This window comes from Ostrinia furnacalis, unplaced genomic scaffold (assembly GCF_004193835.3).
Source record: "Ostrinia furnacalis isolate ACB-3 unplaced genomic scaffold, ASM419383v2 OfSCF7583, whole genome shotgun sequence".
NCBI lineage: Eukaryota > Metazoa > Arthropoda > Insecta > Lepidoptera > Crambidae > Ostrinia > Ostrinia furnacalis.
The window spans coordinates 248539-275656 of record NW_021137822.1 but is presented as its reverse complement, the minus strand read 5'-3'; the positions used below and the strand labels follow the sequence as shown (position 1 = coordinate 275656).

Below are 27118 nucleotides of genomic sequence, written 5' to 3'. Positions count from 1 at the left end.
CTTTAAATTGATTAAAGTAATAAGTTGATGGGTTTGAAAGAATTTATGTTTTATTTTATTCTTTTTACAGCATCAAAAGCTTGTTTATGAAAAATATTTACTATTTAAATTTTACTTTTGACTTTTTAGTTTTTATGATGCGGGATGGAAAAATTAAAATTTATTCTGATTTTGTGACGTTTCCGCACATAAATATGGATAGGTTAAATAAATAGAATGAAATGTATGAAAACGAGCGTGCCATTTTTTAAACGTTATCTATAATATCTGTGTCCATCAAAGAGCTCGTAACTAAACATCGTAAGCGCCATTCAAATTATTATCTAAAAGTTAATAATAAATATTTAGTTTTTGTAAATCTAAACAAGTCAGGAAATCAAAGAGGTAAATACTGATATCATTGTGATTTTATAGAATTTATTATTATAAACCACGGTCGTATAATGCTAAAAAATCAGAGGTAACTTTAAGATTTTTATCCATAGAGCAAAATTTATCTAATCGTGTTTTTAAACAGTTATCCCATTAGGTACACATGCGTTCTGTAATACAAATCCATCAAAAACAATACTTGTCAAAAAACCAAGTCTCACTACTCAGTTGTTCTACGGTAAAAAGTTGTGAGATCCATGTAATACCAAGTCCAGTCCAGGAAATCATTAACGTTTTACATAAATATATTGACTTGGCCATCGCATGAAAACACGTGTAAATTAAATTATTTAGTGCGAAATGAAACAAAATTTTGCATGCCTGTGTAGACATGCAAAATTTCAGCTCAATGGGAAAACGGGAAGTAAGTAGAGATGGGCCGACTAGTCGCCGACTAGTCGGGAAAGCCGACTATTCGGCATCATTTGTAGTCGGCCGACTAGTGACGACTATTCGGCAAAATATACCGATTATAATCGGCGCATTACAAAATTAAATATGTGAATTAAATAAAACTCATAATCACCAAGATGATTATAAGGTAGACCAAGGGCGTTTATCTAAACCACTTTTGACTGCAAAAAATCAGTAAAAAGTGGTTTCACCTGATGGAAAATCAGTTTAAATTCATACAAAGTTAAGATTAGTTAAAATTAACAGGAATCATCAAAAATGTGTGAAGTTTATGTAATTTGTCCATATAAAAATTATGACACATTTTTTCGGGGAAAAATGCATGGAATTGCACACCTATCCTGCGGGGAAGTGGTAGATTATGTCGGGCTCCTCTCATCAGAAGGATGAGGAATATCCACATAAATAACCCCTGAGATCTGGACAAAGCCATCAACTATCACAGTCCGTCCCGGCCCACCTGTATGGCGGGCCCTGCCTATCCGACGGTGGTGGTAGTCCGTGCTAAGCAGGCGGGGGTACCCCCACGCCCCAGCTCGCTGACTATCAGAGGAATCAGTGGGCCTAGGATGCGTGCCGCGATAAGCGCAATTTTGCCCATACATTTTGACATCGATAAGTAAGAATAATATCACGGCGCGCATCCTAGCCTAGCAGGAGGCGATCATATTGTCACCTCCTCTGACCCCTCCACCGTCGAAAATTATAACATCTACCTTAAGTACTGTTAGGTGATTGTAATGTTGCTTTTTATTTTTTCTCATACTAATGAAATCTCATTTCTCAAGAAGTTCTTTAGAAATCTAGATACTCATATTTCTTTGAGAAAATCTAGATATTATTCTTCGGATAAGTAGGTATTAGAATGATCGGCATTGCCGATTAGTCGGCCGACTAATCGGCAATTTGAAAACCGATTAGTCGGATAGTCGGCAAAGACCATAGTCGGCCCATCACTAGAAGTAAGTAAATTTTAAGTTGCAAGATTTTACAACTCCAGATGTCAAAGTAAATAAAAGCTTGTAGATAGCTTTACAAAGAAAAGAAAGATTTATGAAGAAAATAAAAAGTACTGTCTACGATACATTTGTTAGGCCGTGTTGCACCGTCTTACTTTAACATTCTGTCTAACATAAAACACCGGTTATTATCAGTTAGGGTCAAAGTTAGGTGGTGCATCTCAGCCTTAGTGTATTTTAATTAAATTTAATACAAATAAGGATGACGAAAATAATCGATAAGTGATCTCACTCGAATATTTCTTATAGTAGGTATAAAATAGTGAGTGGTTTGTTTACTATATGGAAGTTTAAATAGTTTCAATGAAGATTTGATAAGAAATTGCGATATAAAAGTATGTTCCGTTATTAAATTTATGTTTTTTTCTGGAAATATACCCATGGGGCAGATTTGAACGAAATGGTTGGGGCACCTTTGAACTTTATAAATTTTCTTTTTTAAGTGGTATTATGAAACCTTAAGTTTTCTAATACTTCGTAGAAGGTTTTTACATAAAAAATAAGCAGATTGCTTTACTGTGACAGATAAAATTTCAAGCTGGATGAAGTCCGGGCAAAAGCTAGTTTTAGTAGTTGATTGATATTTTTTAAATTATGCAGTTTTGTCTTTGATGTGTCATTAAACAGAAAGTTTATTAGTATTTAGTTAATTGATATATCTTATATTTACTTTTTTTTAAATAATATCCCTAAGTTTTGTGTTACTTTGTACAGAGTGATGTAAAATAAAATAAACATGTTAAATTGATCCCAAATGACACGGGATCATTTAAAATTTTGTTTATTAATTATTTTAAAAATACACATTCATAAATATTCAGTTTTATTTCATTGAAAAAAATACTAATTCAAAACTGCCCCAGGCGTGTTCAAGGCTGCCCCGACTACGGGGCAGTTTTGAACATTTACACGTCTGTGCAAAAATCTAAATATCTTAATAAGCGTTCATGAATAATTAAGAAGAACATCATTATTTTGTTGTGTGATAACCATGACCTCTATCTAGGAAGAAAAAATTAATGAAATCGTTCAAATTTTGAAGATATTTAATAAAGTATGAAAATTGTTCAAAGCTGCCCCCCTCTCCCCTACCTGGACATTGAAATATAGCGAGGGAGAATGATATGAACCTCCTCTGTTGCAAATTGTCTGTGGTACTTTAAGAATGATACAAGTGACATCTTTGTGGAAAATATCTTGATCTTATAATAACAGAAATGTAGCTCATTTATTAAGTTGAATAAAGCCTAGTTTCTGAAGGCCGTATCTTTTCATTTGTAACAGCTATAAAATATTTTCCCACATGTTCTGTGATGCGCAAACAGCGCAAAAGACCGATTTCAAAAGTCAATGTCAAAACAAACAAGACAGAAGTCTACTTAGTCACATTAAATAAATTGACCTTGTAACCCTACAATGTCTACATTCCCCTTTACAATAAAGTTTATTTTACAATTGTCATACAAAACATCACATTGCTCCTTTATAGTACATAGGTATTCAAGGTCATCGTTTGTATACCTACCTGCTAGTACTTATGTAATTTAGAATTAAGAATCAAGTTGGCGATGACTTCAACACAAATCAGCGGTTTAACTTCCTGCTCATAACAGTTTTATCAACTTTAGTCGGTTATTGAGGCTCGTATCGTGACTGCGAATGGTCGTAGAGATAGTCTGAAATAGGCACTTATCAATAAATGTAATCAATATTAAATGGATCAAACTATTTAGTGCGTTACACCGCAGTCTGTTGAGCAGCCGTCTCATTTATTTATTGCAAATAAATAATTTATACAGTTTCACTTTTATATTAATTTTAATAATAATAGTGCTGTTTGAAGTGATCGTTTATAATTTTCATGTTTTTAATTTATCAGAGTAGTTTATTGTGTTAAGAGTTTTGCAATTGACTAAAATGGAACTACGTCAAAGAAAGGTAAGAATTATTCAAGATACTTGTATCTGTAAGAATCTATTGTTTTTTTTGCATTAGTTTTGAATGTAAATTTAGAGGTTAACTAGGTATAACCATTTTTGACATTAAATTTAATTTATACCTTAGAAACAATTTTGATACATACCTTTTGTTTCTCCCAAATCACTGTAACTTAACAAAACAAGATAGATTTTATGCTAGCTAGTTTTTGTAAGTTGTTTCTTTCCCTATTTTTTATTTTCATAAATATCCGAAGTTTGTCCGAACCGTATTTTGCATCAAAAATAACGCTATAAAATTAAGATGCATTGAACGCAGCAATTAATAACCGGAACTGGAAGTCCTATGCTGATTCAAACTACGACATTGTTGCCTACGAATAAAAAGAAGTTTATTTGGCACAATACGGGCACAATGCAATACGGGAATACCTATCTTGAGGCTTCATTTTTCGCGAGAAGGATGCTGTTTCGTCATTACTAAACATAATCTAGCATGGTTTTTTTTAAAATAAAGTTTACAAAAAATCCGTAGGCACAAAGACTATTTTCCTTACGGCTCTTGTTATGTGTCACTGTCACTCGCGGTTTTTTTTTCACATCCGATCCGTCATTGTGTGACAGCAGAAATCAAATCAAGAAGAAATGTCACACAACAGAGAGAGATTTTGTACATTTCAATGTTTTTGAAAATCTTAATTCTATAAAATTTATGTAAAAAATTAAGTTTGTATTAAAATATACTTATTGTTTGTATGGAGAATAATGGATAGTGTGTCGTGCGGTTGTGATGTTTAAGCGTAATGGGAAAATTCAGCACTTATAGGTATTTAGAGGTAAGATGTTATAAAATTTGGATTTTCTTGTTTTCTGTGAATTAAAAAATACTTTTAGTATGTTATGAATTAAGAATACAGGTGAAAGTAACCTGGGACATCGTCTATACATGTTAACAAACATATCTATTTCTATTTATAAAAATAACCCAAGCAGTGTACCTACAACCTGCATGTGCCTACTTTTGTGGTGATAATAATTTTAGGAATTATTATTTAGCTTGATATAGTTCTGCACAATGGAATTAACTTACTAGTCCCTTAACACTTCTGGTAATTCCTTAGAGCCTCTATACCTTATAAAATGTATTGTAATTATGCTAACATTGGGCCTTCTTCCTAATCCATCTGGCCAGAGTGGGGAGTGTAGCCAAGTCCTCCATCCTCTAGTAAAATAGAGAATATTGTGCTCCTGCAGTGGAGACTAAATAATGATGATATACCTCATACAATTTTATTTTATTTTTTAAAGCAGTGTTTTTCAACCATTTTCATGACACGACCCCCCTAGTATGAAAAAATATTTGGCGACCCCCCGACCGTTCGCTTTCTTTTTCATGCATTTTATAAAGTTACAAAAATGATTGTAGGGACCGAATACCTCAATCCATACAAAATTTTAATGCATTTGCATAATTAAATTTTGGATAAATCTGCCTTTATAACTAACTAGCTGACCCGGCGAACTTCGTACCGCCTTAGCGTAGAGATTTTCTTTATATTTTTTTCCGTAAAAACCTTGTACAGAGTATTAGAAAACTACAAAAAAAAATCAGCCAAATCGGTCAAGCCGTTTTCATGTTATGTCGTGACAAAGGAAAACGGGTTTCATTTTTATATATACAGTCAAACCTGGATAAGTGAGAACTGGATAAGTGAGAAAACTCTATAAGTGAGAGTAATAGCCAGGACCCGTCATTTTAAGCTCCCAAAACCTCTATTAGCGAGAAACAGAAACCTCTGTAAGAGAGAGTCGTTTTTCCCTCATAGACCTCCGTAAGTGAGACTGCTACTTATCTATACCTCTATAAGCGACAGTCGAGCTTTATTTACAAATTTAACATGTGCTATTTTATGACTCATTCTTAACTTTCGTGGAACTTCCTACCATTGTTTTTGTATTCTTGTCAATATTGTTCCTATTCTATTTCGTGGAACTAAATACATATAACTTTATTGTTGTTATTTTATCGCATTCTTTTCAAATGGACACGTGTGACCCCTATAAGAGAGAAATGCTACCCATGTACCTGCATTAGCGAGAAACTCGGGTTAGTGAGAAACCTCTATAAGCGAGAATGAGATTGTGCTCCCTTGAACTCTCGCTTATCCAGGTTTGACTGTATAGATTATTTTTTACTGATGTAGTTTTTACGACCTCTCGCGACCCCTATGGAGGCTTCGCGACCCCCCAGGGGGTCGCGACCCACAGGTTGAAAACCACTGTTTTAAAGCATTAGAAAATTAACAATGCTACATGAACAATATTACTGCTTCATCATCATCATCATTTCAGCCATTGGACATCGACTGCTGAACATAGGCCTCCCCCAATGGTAGCAGCCTGCTTCCAGCGCCTTCCTGCTACCTTTATCAGGTCGTCGGTCCACCTCGTGGCTGGTTGTATTACTTAGAAACATTACCAGTTTAACTACAGTTAACTAATAATAAGCATAATAAAGATAACCACTTCATGCGCTGAAGACAGTAGCTAGGTACTAAATGTAATAATAGACAAATAAAATCACCGGCTTAACAGCTGCCTGAAGCACGAAGTTGTCGTTTGCTGGAATACATAATGAATGTAATGTGTGTGGTAACCATGGTTTGAATCATTAAACTTGACTGTATTGTACAATTTTTAAACAAAATCTTTCTCATTACTGACCCACATCAGACGATACATTTTTGTTTTATAATAGTTTTTTTGCAACTATAGTAGAACGCCGATTCTCCGAACGCCGCTTAACCGAATCGCCATTTATTCGAATTGGTCCTAAGCGTGATATAAAAAATTAAAACCAAGTACTTTTTTATTGTTTTGCCATAACAAGTTGGAACTCGCTGGAGTCCTGATATATTTCAACTGAGCGTTATTGTAGAACTGTGTTTGACTGTTTTTAGGGTTCCGTACCTCAAAAGGAAAAAACGGAACCCTTATAGGATCACTTTGTTGTCCGTTTGTCCGTCCGTCCGTCCGTCTGTCAAGACCCTTTTTCTCAGGAACGCGTGGAGGTATGAAGCTGAAATTTATATCAATTACTCAGGTCTACTGTCCCTTGAAGCTGTGAAAAAATCAAACTTCTAAGCCAACGCAATCAAAAGATACAGCCGTTTATGCCGCAAATTTTCGACACTTGCAAGGGAATCAAAACCTACAGGGTGCTTCCCGTGAACTCAGAATCTTGAAATTTGGTACGAAGCAACGTCTTATAGCATAGATAAAGGAAAAATTACGAAAACCATAAATTTTTAGTTACATCGCATAATATATATTTTTTTAATAATTTTAAACTTACTACCCATTTCCTCATAAACGCGTAGAGGTATTAAATTGAAATTCATACCAAATACTCAGGTCTATAATACCTTTAAGCTGTAACAAAATCAAACTTCTATGTCAACGCAATCAAAAGAAACAGCAATTTAAGCTGCATATTTTGAAACTCGCAAGTACTCGCAAGGGAATCAAAACCTAAAGGGTACTTCCAGTCGACCTAGAATCTTGAAATTTGGCATGAAGCAACGTTTTATAGCACACATAAAGGAAAAATTCCGAAAACCTTAAATTTTTAGTTACATTACAAAATATATATTTTTTAATAAATATAAACTTATTACTTTTTTCCTCATGAACGCGTAGAGCTATCAAGTTGAAATTCATATCAAATACTATAAAATAAAGGATTACTTAAACGATAAAGAGATCTTTGTCTTAAATTTATGCTCCTCCATCTTTCCCCATTGTAATGTTATGAATTTCATTTTGCAATAAAAATACCATAGTTATGACTCGATTGTCGTAATGAACGAACTTTGTAAACCTTGCAGGTTTGTACGGAACCCTCGGTGCGCGAGTCCGACTCGCACTTGGCCGGTTTTTCTTTATTACCAGGCTGTGTCCGATTATCCGAATCGACTCTCCGGTCCCAATTAATTCGGATAATCGGTGTTCTACTGTGTTTATTATCACAGCCTTTATTTTATTTGAACAATGTTTCAACAGTTTAGTTTGATATTGTCCTTCAACAGTTTAGTTTCTGTCATTTCAAGTAGTTTCTTATCTGATAACTGCTGCTGCTATCTCTAGAGTATGATTTAACTGTCCTGATTTAATTTCTCTTAACTCTTAATTCATGTTTTTTTTTGGTAACAACCCCTTCATAATCAACACTAACACCACATTTCTGCTATTACTTAAGTTGGCTTATGTGGAGAGGTGATTATTGAAATCTATGGCATAGTTTTTCGGAGATTTGTTACCGGCCGTGGCGTATTATTGTAGTTGCTTAAGATTAGAACTTAAAGTTCTAATTCTAAGTAGGAATCAATATCAAACTATTTATTTTATTTTATAAATAATTGGCTTTCGCTAAAACTCTTGGGGGCGCCCGTAAGCGGTTCAATATCGAATATTAGTATGAGTAATGCTCGCAGGTGCACCCGCGCGAAAATTGTAAAATCAAATAAGCGAAGGCCCTTAATACCTCACTAAAGTCCGGTCGCCGAGCAGATAGAATCTCGTACAATGAACCCATGCTACCCATCCTTATCACTCGCGCGTAATTATATTTCTGTCGCGCTCGTACACTCACTGCACCCGTCGCATAGTCACCATGATAAGGATGGGTAGCTTGGGGTCTTTGTACGAAATTCTATCTGCTTGGCGACCGAACTTTTTACCTTTTACCAACTTTTTTACTAACTAATCCTTCATATTCTTTCCAGTTGAAAGATGAGACCGCCGCGCCTCCGCCACAGACCAGCTCAAGGAGAGTTATAACGCAGCCACGACGGCTGAAGAAGGTGTTCTTCCTACTATTGGTAGTGGTGCTGGTAGTCACTTATTTAACGGGTAAGTCAGCTACATTTATATTGCTAAGGCCTGATTTTTTGTCGGATAACTTTTTACTGAAGAATAAGTTTGGCACATTGACAGTTTCTATATGGAAAATATGTCAAAATGGCAAGTTTGTTCTTTAGTTAAAAGATAACTGACGATAGAAAAATCGGCCCTAACCCCCTTTAATAAAGAGTTACACCTAGGATGAACTTTTGAATTTAAGCCAGAGTTCAACTAGGGTGTAACTTTTATTAATAAAGGGTAAGAGTACAGAAAACAAGAACAATATATGAGTTTGAAGATATTACGGTCTTAAAAAATTCGCAATTTTGGCGAAAAAAAATGGACACCAGTAACAAAGACTTGATAAGTTATTAACTTTTTCTTGAAGATAGTTTTCTTTCTTTTCAAATATAAAGTAATGTTTTTGTTTGGAAAAAAATATATCTACAGTATTATGAGTAGGTCCTTTCCCTTCAGGTGGCATTACAGAATTCCACCCTGTAAAGGTGTCGGACTAGTATACTCGTGATCCGAGGAACGCGGGTTCGATTCCCGCCGTGGACTATGGTGAACCCACTCGTAACACAAGCATATTTAGCTTACCACGAGGGGTTAACGGGACTGTCAAGCTTCCAGCTTGAATCGAGTTTCTTTTTATCATTAATACGGGCCTAAGAATCCGATCCGGCCGCGTATCGGAAAACGCAGCGTGGAACGTCCACCCACAAGGTGGACCGACGACATCATAAAGGTAGCAGGGAAGCGCTGGACGCAGGCCGCTACCAATCGATCAACATGGAAAGCATTGGGGGAGGCCTATGTTCAGCAGTGGACGTCCTATGGCTGAGATGATGATGACGATGAAGAATCCGATCCATTTCCATTGTAACTATTGGAGTAATTACTCAACCAAATTAGTCATGATTTGTTCTAGTAGTCACCACAATCTTGGTTCAGCAAGCATTAGGTCACGCGCGGGACGAAATGTCTTTACTAGTATTATTTACTGTAATGTCATGATAATAATTCCTTTGAACACTAGATACAGTCAGATAAATTAATAAGTTGGATTTTTTGATAAAAAATGTTAGTTACGTTACAAGATACTTTAAAAATAATTCTTTAAAAATTCTAAAGTAAAGCAATACAACTTTCAAATGTAACATACTAAGTGAACTGGATAAGGAAAAAATGAAGGAGAATTTATGAGACATTAAAATTGAAAATCGTGAAAGACTTCATAACCCGTATAGCAATTCGTAGCATAGTAACAATTTGTGTTGTTGAAATTAAAATTCTAAAACGTAATCATAGGGGTTTGAGATAGTTACATACATCGTTTCTATTCTATGTTTTGGTATACTCTATCGGTATTTATTGATTTATTTGGGTCATTTAAATTTAAAATCTGTCTATGCTACAAACATACGTACTATACTACAAACATAGTATAAAACAAAGTCGTTTTCCGCTGTCTGTCCCTATGTATGCGTAGATCTTTAAAACTACGCAACGGATTTTGATGCGGTTTTTTAATAGATAGAGTGATGCAAGAGGAAGTTTTATGTATACTTAGCACCCGTGCGAAGCCGGGGCAGGTCGCTAGTTTATCATAAAGAAACTACTTAGTTCTGGTCTCAACGAATGTCTGAGTTCTAATTACGTAAATGTCTATGTCGAACCGTGAAATTATTTCACAAAACATTGAATTTGCATGTACGTGTTTAACCGGCAAATAGAACGGACCGTACAGTTCCAATAAAGAGAGAAAGAGTAGGCTCTAAGCGTTAATTTGATGAAACTTTTTTTTCATTAGAGGCCAAAAAAGTCAGTTCTGTCGAATGGCACTGAGACATCACTATAATTACCGTTTTATTAGAAACGATAAAGTAGAAAAGAGGGAATAATTACTTCTCCTATTAATTTTTCAATTCATAATAATTATGGAAATGTTTTTGAGATTTCGTTGTTCGACGCACAAGATTTTTGTCGTATATGAATATGAAAACTACGAATTTTTAAGTGCTTTATTAGCTAATTTGCCATTGGGCAAATGAAGGATGTGGCCTATACCTACTCGCCAATAGCTTAATGCCTTTAGATTATTTATTTATTTATATAATTCACTGTGGCCTTACAGTTTTACCCAAAACGTCCATCAGCGACAGAAGTACATAATACACGATTTACATACCATACATTTGACGAATATTATATCAAATACCATGACAGTTTATTCGAGCGAGCCTACTCTTTTTTTTGTCTAGTTTAGTGTAGCCTAAAATCTGTCATTGTTATTTCTCGTATTGTAATTTTTAAAATGAAAAGACGTCCTTAACATAAATTATTAAATTAACTAGTGAAAATCTAGCGGCGTCTGTTTCTAGGTCATAATTTCTCAAACATTCTTCAGCAGGGGCTCATGCCACACATACATAAGTTTTACGGATTTAGCTATAAAATAAAAAGAAAGAAAAGCATTTTTTTTATGTATTATATTATTTAATATAAAAAATTGCACAAACCTTTTGACTGACTTAGTACATAAATTACAACATTTTGTAAATATTAAATTTTCTTTTTTTATGATGTAGGTATTTGTTCAATAGGAAGTACCCATCTAATTTTAATACCATAACGTATAAATCTGTAAGGTGCTGAAAAAAGTTTTTTCCTGCCTTTGTTCTGTTTATTAGTTAAAGAAACGCCTGCCTCGCTATTATAGGTTACAAAACACATAATATTTTAAGTTACAAAATCAAAATCATCAAAATGAAAATAAAAAATATTTTATTCAATTTAGACCACAAGTGGCACTTATGTACTTCGAAATATAGTAAATAAAAAAAAGGTAGCCCTTTTATAACTTTACTTTACACTCTCTTAGTGATCGAGATCGTAAAAAATATTTTACGATCACTCAACACCGGACTTGTAATTGAAATCCAAGTTATATTTGTTTGTTCTCCCGCTATGCGCTCGCGCATGTTCATTGTTTGGGAGTTATTGGCAATAATAACATTCACTGGACTGTTACTCAGATCAAGTTACGGGCTTGTAGTTGTAACTTGACCGTTGTCGTTTACACTCAGTATAGCATTGTCTTTTAAACTGACAAGGTTTCAAATAAGTTCTGTGTGTGTATTACTGATATCTACTCGATTTTCTGACGAAAATGTTGTAATGTTTTGTGTTTGTGGTCATATTTGGTACTTGATAGTAAGTTGAGAAGTTTTCTTAGTGGTGTGAAGTGAGATGGCAAACGCAACGGTAATAGCGCGCACGCTTCCAGTATTGATAACTGGTAGGTTTAAGTTAAGTAATATAGTGCAGCGATCGACAACCGTTTTTCTGGCAAGGGCTACAAGATGGTGGCAAAATAAAACTAAAGTGAACTTTGAAGTTGTGACCAACCCTGCACTTGTGTAGGCCCGGTTTCTACCAAGATTTGTGTACATTAGCCTATTTGTAGGACTATGAAAGTAATTGATTAAATTCATCCCTGTATCACTTGAATTATAGGCCTAAACTAAGTAGAGTTACTTTACGTAGTAATAAAAAGAAGAAAGAAAGAAAGAAAAATAGTTTATTTGGTTCAAACAACGTTTTACACAATTTAAATAACATAAATAATTTATTGAACCAAAATGGCTCCTACTCAGCTTGTACATCCAACAGAATACCAGCATTCATGTTCTAAATGGAACATGAATGCTGGTATTCTGTAGGATTACTTCAATTGAAGTTAATTTAATGTAGGTCTGTTTATTCGTTGATATTCGGGACTTGTTTGTACTTATCGTACTATCACCGTGCCTAACCGGGATTCGTATGTGAGTTTCCAGGTGGTTATTAATAAATATAAATATCAGAAATATTTTTATGAAAATTAGTTTCTTCCACGTCATTATTCACTAAAAATTAAGAAGTCTGTAGTGACATTTGATAAATTGCTTCCGACTGTACGCTGCTATCAAACAAATATTTGATATCTTCATGCAGCGGTGCATAAAAGCTTCTAGTCTTCCTACATCTTGTTCTCAGATACAATCGTATTCCTTACTTGAATTTTATTTAAGTTTATGTGGTTTACTGGTGTCCATTTTCTTTTAATGTCCATATAATTTCAAAAAAGTTTCCAACCTAACAGTCCTTAACAAAAAAAAATTGCTACATAATCTGTGGATCGAAAAAGCGCGCGCATTTTTTGACATTGACAATGCACACGGCACTGGCTTTCATGTTATTTATCCTGGGCGCATGTCTCATAGGTCTGTTCGCGGGGCAGTCGCAATGGCTGGACGGCATCGCGAAGACTTTGGGGTACCAGAGCGTCCACCATTATGCTGTGATCATAGACGCCGGGTCCTCAGGGTCGAGGGTTCTGGCGTACAGATTCAGGGTGCCGTTCACAGGTGAGTTTTATTTAAAAATAAGAAATTGCATATTTATTCCGTTAGACCGACGACACCATAAAGGTAGCAGGAAAGCGCTGGACGCAGGCCGCTACCAACCGGGCAACATGGAAAGCATTGGGGGAGGCCTATGTTCAGCAGTGGACGTCCTATGGCTGAGATGATGATGATGATGATGATGATGATTCCGTTAGAGCTCAATCCAATTTGTTGGCCCAGTTACACTATGCGAGAAATTTATCGAGACCTATCAGTGTAAGTTAACAAGCACTTTAGTTAGTTTCGCCGTGCGTTGCACATACTTCGGTGTGCACTGTGCGTGCTCGCGTTTCGTCTCGGTCAATTTCCCTCATAGTGTAACTGCGCCATGAGGCGAATATAGCCCAAAAGTGTCAGCATCGGATTTCGGGTTCGACGATCCGTAGTTCGAACCCCGTTGACCGTTGGATCATTGTGAGTGAACCCATTCCTAACACAATCATTTAAAAAGGTTATTAGAGGGGTTTTAACTCAATAGGGTAGTCTGGATATGCGTTGTTACAGGGTACGGTTGTAACTACACGAATGTTATCGAGCAATAGTCTATAATTGTGGGGTACAAAGAGAAGGGCATGCGGGCGACAAATCCATACAGAGTTGTTACAACTGTACTCTGTTACAACTGTACCCTGTTACAACTGTACCCTGTTACAATTGTACCCTGTTACAACTGTACCCTGTTACAACCGTACCCAGTCTCCCCTAGATGAAAATAAATCTGGTTCACTTTATTCACATAAGTTTTTCTTTCCAGTATTTGGCGATAAAGACATAGATTTAGCTGAAGAGTATTTCGAGCAATTAAAGCCTGGCTTGTCGTCTTTTGCCGATGAACCTGCAAAGGTATGCTGTTTTATCTTTTATTTCATGAATTTAAACTTTGCATAATATTTAAATTCAGTATCAGAACTCAGAAACCAGAACGTAGAAAATTAAATGATTAATTACATGAATCGTATAAAATTATTCTTTTTGATATAACGATTTAATGTGGCAAACTAGAGTTACTCGAGAAAAAATATATTAAAAAATTTTATTTTACCAATAAATAAAAACTTATGGCAACAATAATTTATATTGGTGCAAAGATTATCTTTGATCTTGCTTGAATAAAAACCTTTTTAAAGAACCGAAATTTTTCTTTTTTTTTGTCTTAGGGTGCGGCCACAATAGTGAAGCTGATAGAGTCAGCTCAGTTCCTCATACCGGAGGAGAAGCGACGCGACACGCCCCTTTTAGTTCGAGCTACCGCGGGCCTTCGGTTGCTGCCCAAAGAGAAGGCACAGCAGCTGTTAGATGAAGTTAGGGACGCTATTTGTAGGTGAGTACCTTAGAATGTTGTTCTGACCAAGCAGGGACGCCATGTCTATAGTCTGGTCTGTGAGCACGTAGAATTTTGTCCAATGACCCCAAGCTACCCATCCTTATCGCTCGCGCGTAATTATATTGCTGTCGCGACTGTGCGACGGGCGCCCGCAGTGAGTGTGCGGAAATTCTACGTGCTCACAGACCGGGCTTTAGATGAGTGCTGGCGCGCTTATTGTCCAGAAGGAAACGGATTCTTAACGGTACCTAACCTCGTTTCGGTGAACGTCTCTCTGCTTGACGTACTAACGCCTTCAAGAATAAATAAAGATAGAAAAGAAGATAGCTTGCAGTGGCTGAATGAAAAAAAAAGGGAAGATCGTATTTTATGTCGTTATTTGGAGGAGGCTTACCTCCTTTTTCTGGAGGAGAAGCGACGCGAGACGCCACTCTTAGTTCGAGCTACCGCGGGCCTTCGGTTGCTGCCCAAAGAGAAGGCACAGCAGCTGTTAGATGAAGTTAGGGACGCTATTTGTAGGTGAGTACCTTAGAATGTTGTTCTGACCAAGCAGGGACGCCATATCTATAGTCTGGTCTGTGAGCACGTAGAATTTGGTCCAATGACCCCAAGCTACCCATCCTTATCGCTCGCGCGTAATTATATTGCTGTCGCGACTGTGCGACTGGCACCCGCAGTGAGTGTGCGGAAATTCTACGTGCTCACAGACCGGGCTTTAGATGAGTGCTGGCCCGCTAATTGTCCAGAAAGAAACGGATTCTTAACGGAGACCACGTTTCGGTGAACGTTTTTCTGCTCGACGGACTGAGGTCTTGAAGAATAAATAAAGATAGAAAAAGAAGGTAGCTTGCAGTGGCTGAATGAAAAAAGGGAAGATCGTATTTTATGTCGTTCTTTGGAGGCTTCCCTCTTTTTTCTGGAGGAGAAACGACGCGACACGCCCCTCTTAGTTCGAGCCACCGCGGGCCTTCGGTTGCTGCCCAAAGAGAAGGCAACAGCAGCTGTTAGATGAAGTTAGGGATGCTATTTGTAGGTAAGTACCTTAGAATGTTGTTCTGACCAAGCAGGGACGCCATGTCTAAAGATGAGTATTGCCCGCTTATTGCCCAGAAGGAAACGGATTCTTAACGGAGACCACGTTTCTGTGAACGTCTCTCTGCTTGACGTACGAGGGCTGCACTAAAAGTATCGGGAATGGAATATTTCCACTGTTCCTATCATTTAAAATCTTTTTAATTGCAAACTCCTGGGTTTTAAAAATTGAATACCATTTATTTATTTAAAAAAAANGGAGAATATTTTAAAAAGCAATAAATACATTTTTAAATAGTAATGTTGTTTCACTTCCTTGATTCCCGAAATTTTCAGTGCCGCCCTCGTACTAACGCCTTCAAGAAAGATAGTAAAAGAAGGTAGCTTGCAGTGGCTGAATGAATAAAGGGAAGATCGTGTTTTATGTCGTTCTTTGGAGGAGGCTTCCCTCCTTTTTCTGGAGGAGAAGCGACGCGACACGCCCCTTTTAGTTCGAGCCACTGCTGGGCTTCGGTTGCTGCCCAAAGAGATGGCACAGCAGTTGCTGGATGAAGTTAGGGACGCTATTTGTAGGTGAGTACTTTAAGGGTAGATACAGAATCATCATCAGGTCATTTGGTGTTCACTGCAGGAGTACGACCCTCGAAGTTTCTAGTGGCATATGTAGGATTTGGCCTACACTCTTCTGAAGGATAGAGAACAAAATGTAGAACAGATATAGCGTAAACGGATTTTTAAACATTCTGGGAGTGGGTAGTCAATGCGAAAAAACGCTCAACGGTTGGAATGTGCAGCTGTCAAAATGTCCATACGGACCGGCTGTTAGTGTGGCAAAAAGTATGAACGTCAAAAAGTCCCAGTGTCAAAATGTACATTATTACCATGGTTACAATGGTTTAGGGGCCATCCATAAAGTACGTCACACGAATTTCATGATTTTTTGACCCCTCCCCCGTCCTTGTCACAGGTGGTCACATTTCTGAGACCCCCCCCTCCCTAGTGTGATGTCACATGTTTTGCAATTTCACATCGAAAAATTATTAAATTAACAAAAAATAGCAACAAATAGAAACAATAAAATCACGCGCGAGGTACGGTGCATTTGGCGGCATTATAGGCCAGTAGAATTAGATTTTAAATCTGAAATAATTCCTACAAAAGATTTTATTGATTTAATGGCTTCATTGATTGCCCATTAAAACTCTCCTAGGTTTTCGACTTCGACGGAGTTGTGCTTAAGTGGTGGGGGTATTTTTTAGTTTAATTTATTTATTTCAAATTACGCGATTAGTAAGTACCTCTAGAAATGTGATGTCACGAAACTTAGGACCCCTCCCACCCCTTGTCACACCTTGTCACACTTTGTCGACACCCTCCCCCCCTCTTTACGTGTGACGTACTTTATGGATGATCCCTTAGTGACAAATGGTACACATCACAAAATACAAGTACAACAAAAGGTGTGATAGATAAAATGATCAACTGATATATTGTGCTCATGATTTAATTAATAAAATTAAATGTCAAAATGTTCAATGTTCTTGTAGTCCAGCCAATAAAGATATTTTGGACATTTTTACCTTGATGCATTTAAACACGTGTTCACGTTAGCTATTATACAATAAGACGCTTGTTCGAATAAACCCGAAGACATTTTAACTTCAGATCATTTTAACCATTGCTCATTTCGACGTTCATACTTTTTGCCACACTAACAGCCGGTCCGTATAGACATTTTGACACCTGCACATTCCAACCGTTGAGCGTTTTTTCGTATTGACTACCCACTCCCAGAATGCAATTTGGCCTACACTCTACAGAAGGATAGAAAACAAAATGTAGAACAGATATAGCGTAAACGGATTTTGAAAGACCACGTTTAGGCAAACTTCCCATTCGATGGACTGACTGACTGCATGAAGATAGTTGACAGCCGGTTGGATGGAAATACCACATCTAAAATAACATCAGTAGGCCTAATCTTAATGCGCGCCGTGATAACTTTTATCGACGTCTAAGTGTATGGGCAAAATCGATAAAATGGCGTGATAACCGCTTATCGCGGCGCACATCTTAGGCCTGCAGTAGACGGTAATACTCATATCGATTATAAACATTTATCAAAGAAGATTACCGTCAATTAACGTCGTGATTTGTTGTTTACTTCCAGATTAGGCTTCGATAAGGTGAACAATGATAGCGTGCAGATTATGGACGGCTCAGACGAAGGAATCTTCATTTGGTACACTTTGAATCTCTTACATGGTGAGTACCTATGCAGTCTGTCAGGTATAGTCTGGTCCGTGAGCACGTAGAATTTTGTCCGATGACCCCAAGCTACCCATTCTTATCGGTCGCGCGTAATTATGTTGCTGTCGCGCTCGCACACTCACTGCGGGCGCCCGTCGAACAGTCGCGACGATAAGGATGGGTCGTGCTTTGTGTGGTTCCCTTGGGGAGGCTTATGTCCGAGGACTGCCATGGATTTAAATGATAATGACGATCTCGTATATTATGGATTTGATGTGTTTTACTTTTTAACTACAACAAAAAAGCTCTGGAGGTTCACGCATCGCGCATCATTACGTTCACTCCTCGCCCAATGTACGTGCGTCTCTACTGGCCTCCATAGAGGAAGTGCGTACGGCACTAGCGCGTCCCCGGCCATCTTGTTACCGACTCTCTCGAGCGCGCCGCTCACTATTTTCTATTTTAAAATGTAAATATACCTTAACGTAGTTGTCAAGATTACACTAATCCTTAGTAAAAACTTCTCATAAAATCCTTAACACTGGAGTTGCAGTGATGTTTATCGTCAGTATCTGATGTTCGTTCGTTCGTTCGTTTCAGCCAAATGACGTCCACTGCTGGACAAAGGCCTCCCCCAAGGTTTTCCACAATGAACGGTCCTGCGCTGCCCGCATCCAGGCTCTTCCCGCGACCTTTACCAGAACGTCGGTCCACCTAGTAGGAGGCCTGCCCACGCTACGTCTTCCATCCCGTGGTCGCCACTCGAGAAATTTCCTGCCCCAACGGCCATCGTCTCTACGAGCTATGTGCCCCGCCCACTGCCACTTGATTTTAGCAATTCTGCGAGCTATGTCGGTTACTTTGGTTCTCCTCCAGTATCTGATGTATAGCCTGACCAGGAACATAAAAACCCTGGCATAGAGGCGCCTCAATTGCATTTGATAGTGCAACACTGAGTACAGTCGTACCTGTGTTAAATTAATAGGCTAACTTTATGTATCAGGATTCAGGATTACGGGCTAATTTGATATTTTCATAAATTAACGAAAAAATATTATTATAGGTAACCTGATTTAAATAAATTAAATGAAACCATCAATCGAGCTAGTAGATTTATTTTATTATTCATCAATAATCAAATTCAGAACTTGAATATTCAACTGCAATGTCTGCTCATGAACGCTTCAAACTCGGTACTTCTTTCCCAATCCCATAAAATTCAACACTTAGAAAGTGACAAAATTTTTAAAATAGGTAGTTGAAACAAACCACAGCTAATTTTCATAGTGGACTGTACTATACGATAAACATGTCAGTCAATTTGACAACCTTTGTCGGAAACATTATTCAATGAAAATATTGTCCGAACCCTTAGTATTTCTCTTCGACAAATACTTTAACACATTGTGAACCACTTTTCTTTCACGACTATAAAAATATTTTAGCAATTTAATTCATAAAACCAATTGCGCACATTTAAAATAAAGTTTGTTTACACTTTGACAGCAATAGACTGACATGCAAGGTGACATGTCAATGAAGTTTTCAGTTACTGTTGCCATTAAAAGAAATTAGTACCATTAGTTTTCCGCAACATGGCGAGGGTTTTTATGTTCCTGGTCAGGCTATAAAGTGGATATTTGTCAGACTCAATGGGCGGGTCGACGATGGCGGCGCTCGACCTCGGCGGGGGCTCCACACAAATAACGTACGCGCTGCCCGAGCACGAGCGCGCCCGCTACCCCGCGCGCGACCAGCACGCCGTGGCCGCGGGAAGCGCCAACATCTCGCTCTACACGCACAGGTATGATGTACCCTGATATACAGGTGCGGGTACAACGTACCCTGCTCTATACGCAATAGGTACGGTGTACCCTGCTCTACATGCATAGGTACGGTGTACCCTGCTTTAATAGCACAGGTAGGGTGTACCCTGTTTTACAAGGATAGGTACAATGTACCCTGCTTTACATGCACAGGTACGATTTAACCTGCTCTTTACACGCACAGATATGACGTACCCAGCTACACAAGCGCGGGTACAATGTACCTTGTTATACACGCATAGGTACGGTGTATCCTGCCTTGCACGCACAGGTATGATGCACTCTGTTTTACGTGCATAGGTACGACGTACCCTGCTTTACACGCATAGGTGCGCTGTACCCTGCGTTACACGCATAGGTATGATGTACCCTGCTTTACACGCATAGGTACGGTGTATCCTGCCTTACACGCATATGTATGATGTTTCTTTGATCAGTGTGACACGTTTACGCACAGGTATAAATAAAGCAGGTGAGAGACGACAAAACTTACAGCTCGGCTATAGATGGCGCTTTTATGATTAAAAGGTTTTTTTGTTATTTTCAATATCTTAATATTAAGTTGTTTTTAATTCTAAAACGGTCTTTTATTTCTGTCAATTTTTTTAATCATTATTGACCTGTATCTTTTTCTATTCCAGCTACCTAAACTTAGGTTTGCTGGCAGCTAGATACGGCATCTTCCGACTAGAGCACAGCAGTCGCGGCGGTGCTGACAATACCACAGAGTTCACCTCCGTGTGTGTAGACCCTATCGTACAGAAGGAGAAGTGGACTTACGCCAATAAGCAGTATTTTGTTAGGTAAGTGGCGCTTTTAAACTTGATAAAATCTTTTTTTTTATCCACAACGAGGAAGCTCTTGGCCTGTATCTCACCTGATGGTAAGTGATGATCAGGCCGAAGGTGGAAGCGAGCTTCACCCGGAATCCTCAACCACGGAGGAACTGGCTATCTTACCTCTAACTGCCGGAACACAACAATGCTGTTAACATTGTTGTTATGGCGACAGACTTAGGTAAGATGGTGGTAGCTAGCCAGGCAGACTTGGAACAAGCCCTACCACCAACCAAACCGAACAGAAAATTCTGCCCCCACTGGGAATCGAACCCGGGTCCTCTGTGTCTGAAGCAGGTGGTCTAACCGGATGTGAACTCGCTAGCTTTCGCTTAACTTTGGGGACTAAGCTTTGGAGGTATGTAAACCTTCGTTTGATCAGTTATTTCAGATGAGACTAGAATATGTATTATTAGAGGCCGGTAGATCTATTCTCATAAATAAAACACTGGATACTTAACTTTCACAGTATATTGCCTTATTTTAGATAGAATTCATCACTTAGCACAAAAGCGCGCGGAGTCGTCTCCGCGCGTCCCTCTATTCTGACGTTTGATTCTCGTGTGACACTGACATAACGTCAATGTCACTATGACAGCAGCTCAATGGCTATAACGATACCGTTATTTTAACGTTTTATATTTTTCACAATCAACAGTATGTTGTTAAATCCCCACAATGTAATCTAACTAATGAAGTGACAAACCTTTTTCTGAGCAGTTAAACGCAACATTAATTTCATCAAAGTTACCTAAAATCGAATCATGTCTACGTAACTCGATTTTCGGGGCTTTCAAAGAAGCTGTGTCATGTAATTTATTGGTTATTCGTATCAACTACCCAATTAAAATTGAAGTAGTCTACTTCTTCGGTTTCGAGAATGGTCACGTCGATTGTAGAGGCGGATATAGCTCTCCGCGAAATCTCCCGCCTTTTCTCCCTGTTGGCAGACTGCCTGTTGCAGTTATCTACTAAAGCCTGGTCTGCGAGCACGTAGAATTTTGTCCAATGACCCCAAGCTACCCATCCTTATCGCTTGCGCGTAATTATATTGCTGTCGCGCTCGCACACTAACTGCGGGTGCCCGTCCCACAGTCGCGACAGCAATATAATTACGCGTGAGCGATAAGGATGGGTTAGCTTGGGGTCATTGGACAAAATTCTACGTGCTCACAGACCAGACTACAGTTCTCAATTTTTTTTCATTTCCATTCTAGCGGCGCTTCCCGCCAAGGCCTCAAACGGGACGCGGTATACAACCGCTGCCACGCGCTAGTCAGCCGCTACGTCAAGAACACGCTCGACTGGGAGCCGACGCAGCCGCCGCGAGGCAGCATCGCCGCCATGAGCTACTTCTACGACGTGGCCGCGGACATCGGCATGATCGGTGAGTGTATACACGCGCAGTATACACCGCGTGTGTATAGTGAGACGTCACACAGCCGCCACCAAGAACACGCTCGACTGGGAGCCGACGCAGCCGCCGCGAGGCAGCATCGCGGCGGTGAGTGAATACACCGCGCGCAGTATACACTGCGTGCAGTATACACTGCGTGCAGTATACACCGCGTGCAGTATACACCGCGTGCAGTATACACCGCGTGCCGTATACACCGCGCGCAGTATATACCGCGTGCAGTATACGTCACCTGCAGTATACATCACCTGCGGTATAAACCGCGTGCAGTATACGTCACGTGCAGTATACACCGCGTGTGTAAAATGAGACGCGGCGTCATACAGCCGCTACTGAAGAACACCTTCGTAACTTTTAACCCGCGTACGGGTTCACTTAGGTTTCGATCTCGCGTCATTCTAAAACTGCCCTTATTTTACTCAAAATTACTCATCTCAACGTGTATATCGTTCGTTGACGTGATGAAGGGTTCTTATTGTATAGCCTGACCAGGAACATAAAAACCCTGGCATAGAGGCGCGTCAATTGCATTTCATAGTGCAACACTGAGTACAGTCGTACCTGTGTTAAATTAATAGGCTAACTTTATGTATCAGGATTCAGGATTACGGGCTAATTTGATATTTTCATAAATTAACGAAAAAATATTATTATAGGTAACCTGGTTTAAATAAATTAAATGAAACCATCAATCGAGTTAGTAGGATTTATTTTATTATTCATCAATAATCAAATTCAGAACTTCAATATTCAACTGCAATGTCTGCTCATGAACGCTTCAAACTCGGTACTTCTTTCCCAATTCCATAATATTCAACACTTAGAAAGTGACAAAAAACTTTAAAATAGGTAGTTGAAACAAACCGCAGCTAATTTTCATAGTGGACTGTACTATACGATAAACATGTCAGTCAATTTGGCAACTTTTGTCGAAAACATTATTCAATGAAAATATTGTCCGAACCCTTAGTATTTCTCTTCGACAAATACTTTAACACATTGTGAACCACTTTTCTTTCACGACTATAAAAAGATTTTAGCAATTTAATTCACAAAATCAATTGCGCACATTTAAAATAACGTTTGTTTATACTTTGACAGCAATAGACTGACATGCAAGGTGACATGTCAATGAAGTTTCCAGTTACTGTTGCCATTAAAAGAAATTAGTACCATTAGTTTTCCGCAACATGGCGAGGGTTTTTATGTTCCTGGTCAGGCTATATTTCATCATCATCATCATCATCTCAGCCATAGGACGTCCACTGCTGAACATATGCCTCCTCCAATGCTTTTTATGTTATTCGGTTGGTAGCGGCCTGCGTCCAGCGCTTTCCTGCTACCTTTATGATGTCGTCGGTCCACCTTGTGGGTGGACGTCCCACGCTGCGATTTCCGGTACGCGGCCTCCACTCTAGGCCAGGGTTTCCCAATTTTTTTTTGCCAAGGAACCCTAATTGATTACACATTTCCTAGCGGAACCCCCGTACTACTCCGCCCGCACGCCCTGCCCCTCCCTTGTGCGTAAACAAGTCGGTGCGCGCGAACAGCGTCGGTCACGAAACGTGGGATAATATTTTTTCCGGAACCCTTGCGACCTTTCCACGGAACCCCAGGGTTCCGCGGACCACCTTTCGGGAACCGCTGCTCTAGGCCACACTTCGTTCGTTCGTTCGTTTCAGCCAAATGACGTCCACTGCTGGACAAAGGCCTCCCCCAAGGTTTTCCACAATGAACGGTCCTGCGCCGCCCGCATCCAGGCTCTTCCCGCGACCTTTACCAGATCGTCGGTCCACCTAGTAGGAGGCCTGCCCACGCTACGTTTTCCAGCCCGTGGTCGCCACTAGGCCACACTTATTGTATTTAAATTCACTAACTTTCAACCTTAATATCCTTCACAGATGTGATGAAAGGCGGTACTGTATCAGTATCTCAGTACCGGTCGCACGCGGCGCGCGCTTGCTCCGGTTCTAACGTGGAGCAGCCGTGGGCGTGCATAGACTTGGTCTACGTGGTCACCTTGCTGCAGGACGCGTATAAGATCGGCGATAACGAGCCCATATCAGTGAGTACCTACCTATACAGCGTCTATACAGCTTATACACCACTAAATTTTAATCACCGAAAAAAAAAATTCTGGGTAATGAGTTATTGATACTGATCCCATTTGTGCAAAAAAAAGAGTAAAATAAAGTGACTCAAAATATCCTCCTAAAATCGGTAATTTAGTGACACACGCGTCGCTAGCACTATTTAAGTACGATAATGTAACACTTATTCGAATTAAAAATGGTCTAAGTTAGCTAAGTATGTAATAATAACACTGGAAGCGTGGTCGAGGCGTGAGCGAGACAGACAGATCGATGCAACGTGCGAGCGCGTACGACTACTCTAGCGAGCAGCGGAGTGACCCAGCTGTGACGCGTAAAATACGGACTAACGAAAATTTAATAAAAAAATTAACTTCATGAAAACCATTTCTTTTTCTTTTGCTTTCAATATTCCACACGTTTCTACATAACCTGTTAAAATTTTTTCGGTGATAAAAATTTAGTGGTGTATAGGTCTTAGAGTAACCGTGATTGGCATGAGTATATGCTCCGGTTCTAACGTGGAGCAGCCGTGGGCGTGCGTGGACTTGGTCTACGTGGTCACTTTGCTGCAAGACGCGTATAAGATCGGCGATAACGAGCCTATATCTGTGAGTACCTACCTATACAGCCTCTATACAGCTTATATAGGTCTTAAAGTTACCGTCATTATGGCATGAGTATATGCTCCGGTTCTAAAGTGGAGCAGCCGTGGGCGTGTGTGAATTTGGTCTACGTGGTCACCTTGCTGCAAGACGCGTATAAGATCGGCGATAACGAGTCCATATCTGTGAGTACCTACCTATACAACCTCTATACAGCTTATATAGGTCTTAGAGTAACCGTGATTGGCATGAGTATATGCTTCGGTTCTAACGTGGAGCAGCCGTGGGCGTGCATAGACTTGGTCTACGTGGTCACCTTGCTGCAGGACGCGTATAAGATCGATGATAATGAACCTATATCTGTAAGTAGATACCATTTTTATGAGAATACAGCGTCTATTATAGGTTTTATAATGTCTTTAGAGTGCCGCTGACAGCGAGCTCATATTCGTGAGTACCTTTTTGCATTAGGAAATTCATGAGATTGTGTTCTTTCTCACCCAAGCGGCGGGCCCTACTCACTATAACTCAACGGCACACACAACTAGACGGATCTGCGAGGTATTGTCTTGCTGGTTATTCTTGCGTGACTACCTTCTTACCAACGGGGCGAGCCCTACTCACTGTAACTCGACGGTATCCGCCGGAGCCCAATGAGTTGATAGTTGCTATAGTCTTTTTCATGTAAGATGATCCGTATGACACTTCAAGGTTATCCATATTACGCATACTACATAATTATGCAGAGTATTTTTGAAAAAATATTTGTATTTTATTAGCAATATAATAAAAAAAAATTAACTACTTGTCTTGGAATATGTAGTAAAATCTGAGTCTATTGATGATATTTTAATTAAATACGATGTAAAAATATTTTTTATTTAATGTACGCAATGTGTGAAACGGAATAGATTTAGTGCTGGGGTATTTGTTGTATAATAAAATCGATTATTTCCGCGGTTCATTAATCGATTGCAGTGAATACTTAGTTATTAAAAGCATCACAAAAATCAACTGTATTTTTCGATTATTGACTTTAATAAACGCATTGAAAATAAATTAATAGTTTTTCATTTAAAGAAACAGAACCAGTACTTTTTAGGAATCGTTTTTTTGAACACGAACTATGAAATTTGAATATTATTAATAAAAAATTGTTACAATAATATTTGTAATTAAAAAAAAAACATGTTTTTTGTTAAATAACATCTATACAAAATATTTCTCTAAAAGTAGGTTTTACTAACTCTTCGAAAAAAATCGATAGATAAATCGCTATGGTTTATAGTTCCAAAATACTGGACTGTCCTGTCGATGACATTGACAGTGGGGCGCCACCGTCAATACCGGATCGTTGGTTCAGATTTTTGCCATGTTGGAAACCATATAGTTGAACGATGGTAGCGCCCCCCTGTCATTGAGTTTGGCGGGACAGTTCAGCGTGGGTCATCTATAGTTATGTGACATCTCTAAATCTTTCAAACTCGAAACGTCATACGGATCATCTTAGGTGAAAAAGACTATAAAGCCCGGTATGTGAGCACGTAGAATTTTGTCCAATGACCGCGAACCGAGCGAACATCGGACTTTCTCTAGCTAGAGTCTAGGGAAAATTATCTTAAGAAGAAAGGGGGAGAAATATGCGAAATCCATGGTATGAGTGGTGATAGATTAATAATTATGTATAATTAATATTAATACTTCAAATTAATTCAACAGCTATTCAAGAAAGTGAACGGCCACGAAGTGTCCTGGGCGCTTGGTCTAGCTTACACTACCGTCATGAACCGAATGGCTGCCGCCGCCGCGGCCGAGCACTAGAAATAACAACCCTACTACGTTAACAATAAGGTAGGTTTTTACTTAAGACGACTAATGCCAGTTGTTTTTTTAGTATAGGTCGCAGAACAAAAGTTGAGGCGAACACGGTACTCACACTGATGTAATATTTGAATACAGAACACAACACATTACAGTTATATAAATATCGAATGCTAGCTACCTCGCTCCAACTCAATGTGTGCAAGCGTGACAGAAAGCACTTTTCAATCAGACTACGATAAGACTACGTCAGATACAAATCTTTGCAAGCGTTGATCGCCTCAACTCTTGTTGTGTGAACTATAATAACAACCCTACTGCGTTAACATAAGGTAGGTTTTTACATTTGACTATAGTGTAAAGGCGACATCCCCTAATTTTTTGGAATTAAGGGGTATCCTAGCGAATGATAAATAAAATCAAAGGCTCATTTTGCATATTCAATCGGTGTTTTGGACGTAATTTTACGCTTTCATCACATTTTAAAATTGTAAATCGACCTTTAATATTTAGATTGTTCATATTTCTATCACGTTCACTTGCACGATTCACTATCACGAACTAGTGTAAGTAACTAGACTAAAAGCATCAATCTGTAAGGCCCGTATTATTGGACAAATATGGATCACTAAGAGCGTTTTCAAGCGTATAACGCCCTATAAATATTCAGATTTTTTTTCTTTACTGTCGATTCAAACTTAAGCATTACTTGATAATACGGGCTAGAATGTGGATTCAGATCAGAACTAGCTTAATAAA

At 38.8% G+C, this 27118-nt stretch overlaps 2 protein-coding genes across 4 annotated transcripts in view; one reads left to right on the top strand and one right to left on the bottom strand.

Annotated features, from left to right (window-relative positions):
* l(2)k10201 (zinc finger protein 511 lethal (2) k10201) overlaps positions 1-4046 on the bottom strand; it is an 11433-nt gene extending 7387 nt beyond the window's left edge. The window contains exon 1 of one of the 2 annotated variants that reach the window (XM_028321866.1): positions 3949-4046. The gene's annotated coding sequence lies outside the window, so the exon portion shown is untranslated. Of the gene's footprint in view, positions 1-3390; positions 3476-3948 lie in introns of those variants that run through there. The other variant, XM_028321867.1, reaches the window with a different exon arrangement.
* On the top strand, positions 3440-27118 carry NTPase (ectonucleoside triphosphate diphosphohydrolase NTPase). 2 transcript variants are annotated; one of them, XM_028321863.1, is made up of 11 exons: positions 3440-3803; positions 8587-8713; positions 12976-13119; positions 13913-14001; positions 14316-14479; positions 17685-17779; positions 19412-19568; positions 20232-20393; positions 21644-21813; positions 23745-23908; positions 26258-27118. In XM_028321863.1, the coding sequence occupies exons 1-11, from the start codon at positions 3783-3785 to the stop codon at positions 26357-26359; spliced, it is 1395 nt and encodes a 464-aa protein (XP_028177664.1). In that variant the 5' UTR covers positions 3440-3782; the 3' UTR covers positions 26360-27118. The 2 variants fall into 2 exon arrangements, with proteins under 2 accessions (XP_028177664.1, XP_028177663.1); XM_028321862.1 differs by lacking the exon at positions 3440-3803 and adding an exon at positions 4442-4638.

What these genes read in the sequence shown, in the direction of transcription:
- NTPase (XM_028321862.1), top strand. Translation starts at nt 4,606, where the DNA reads ATGGGAAAATTCAGCACTTATAGGTATTTAGAG. An exon ending in TTGCCGATGAACCTGCAAAG is followed by an intron (nt 14,002 to 14,315) that starts GTATGCTGTTTT and finishes TTTTTGTCTTAG; the next exon opens with GGTGCGGCCACAATAGTGAA. An exon ending in ATCTCGCTCTACACGCACAG is followed by an intron (nt 19,569 to 20,231) that starts GTATGATGTACC and finishes TTTCTATTCCAG; the next exon opens with CTACCTAAACTTAGGTTTGC.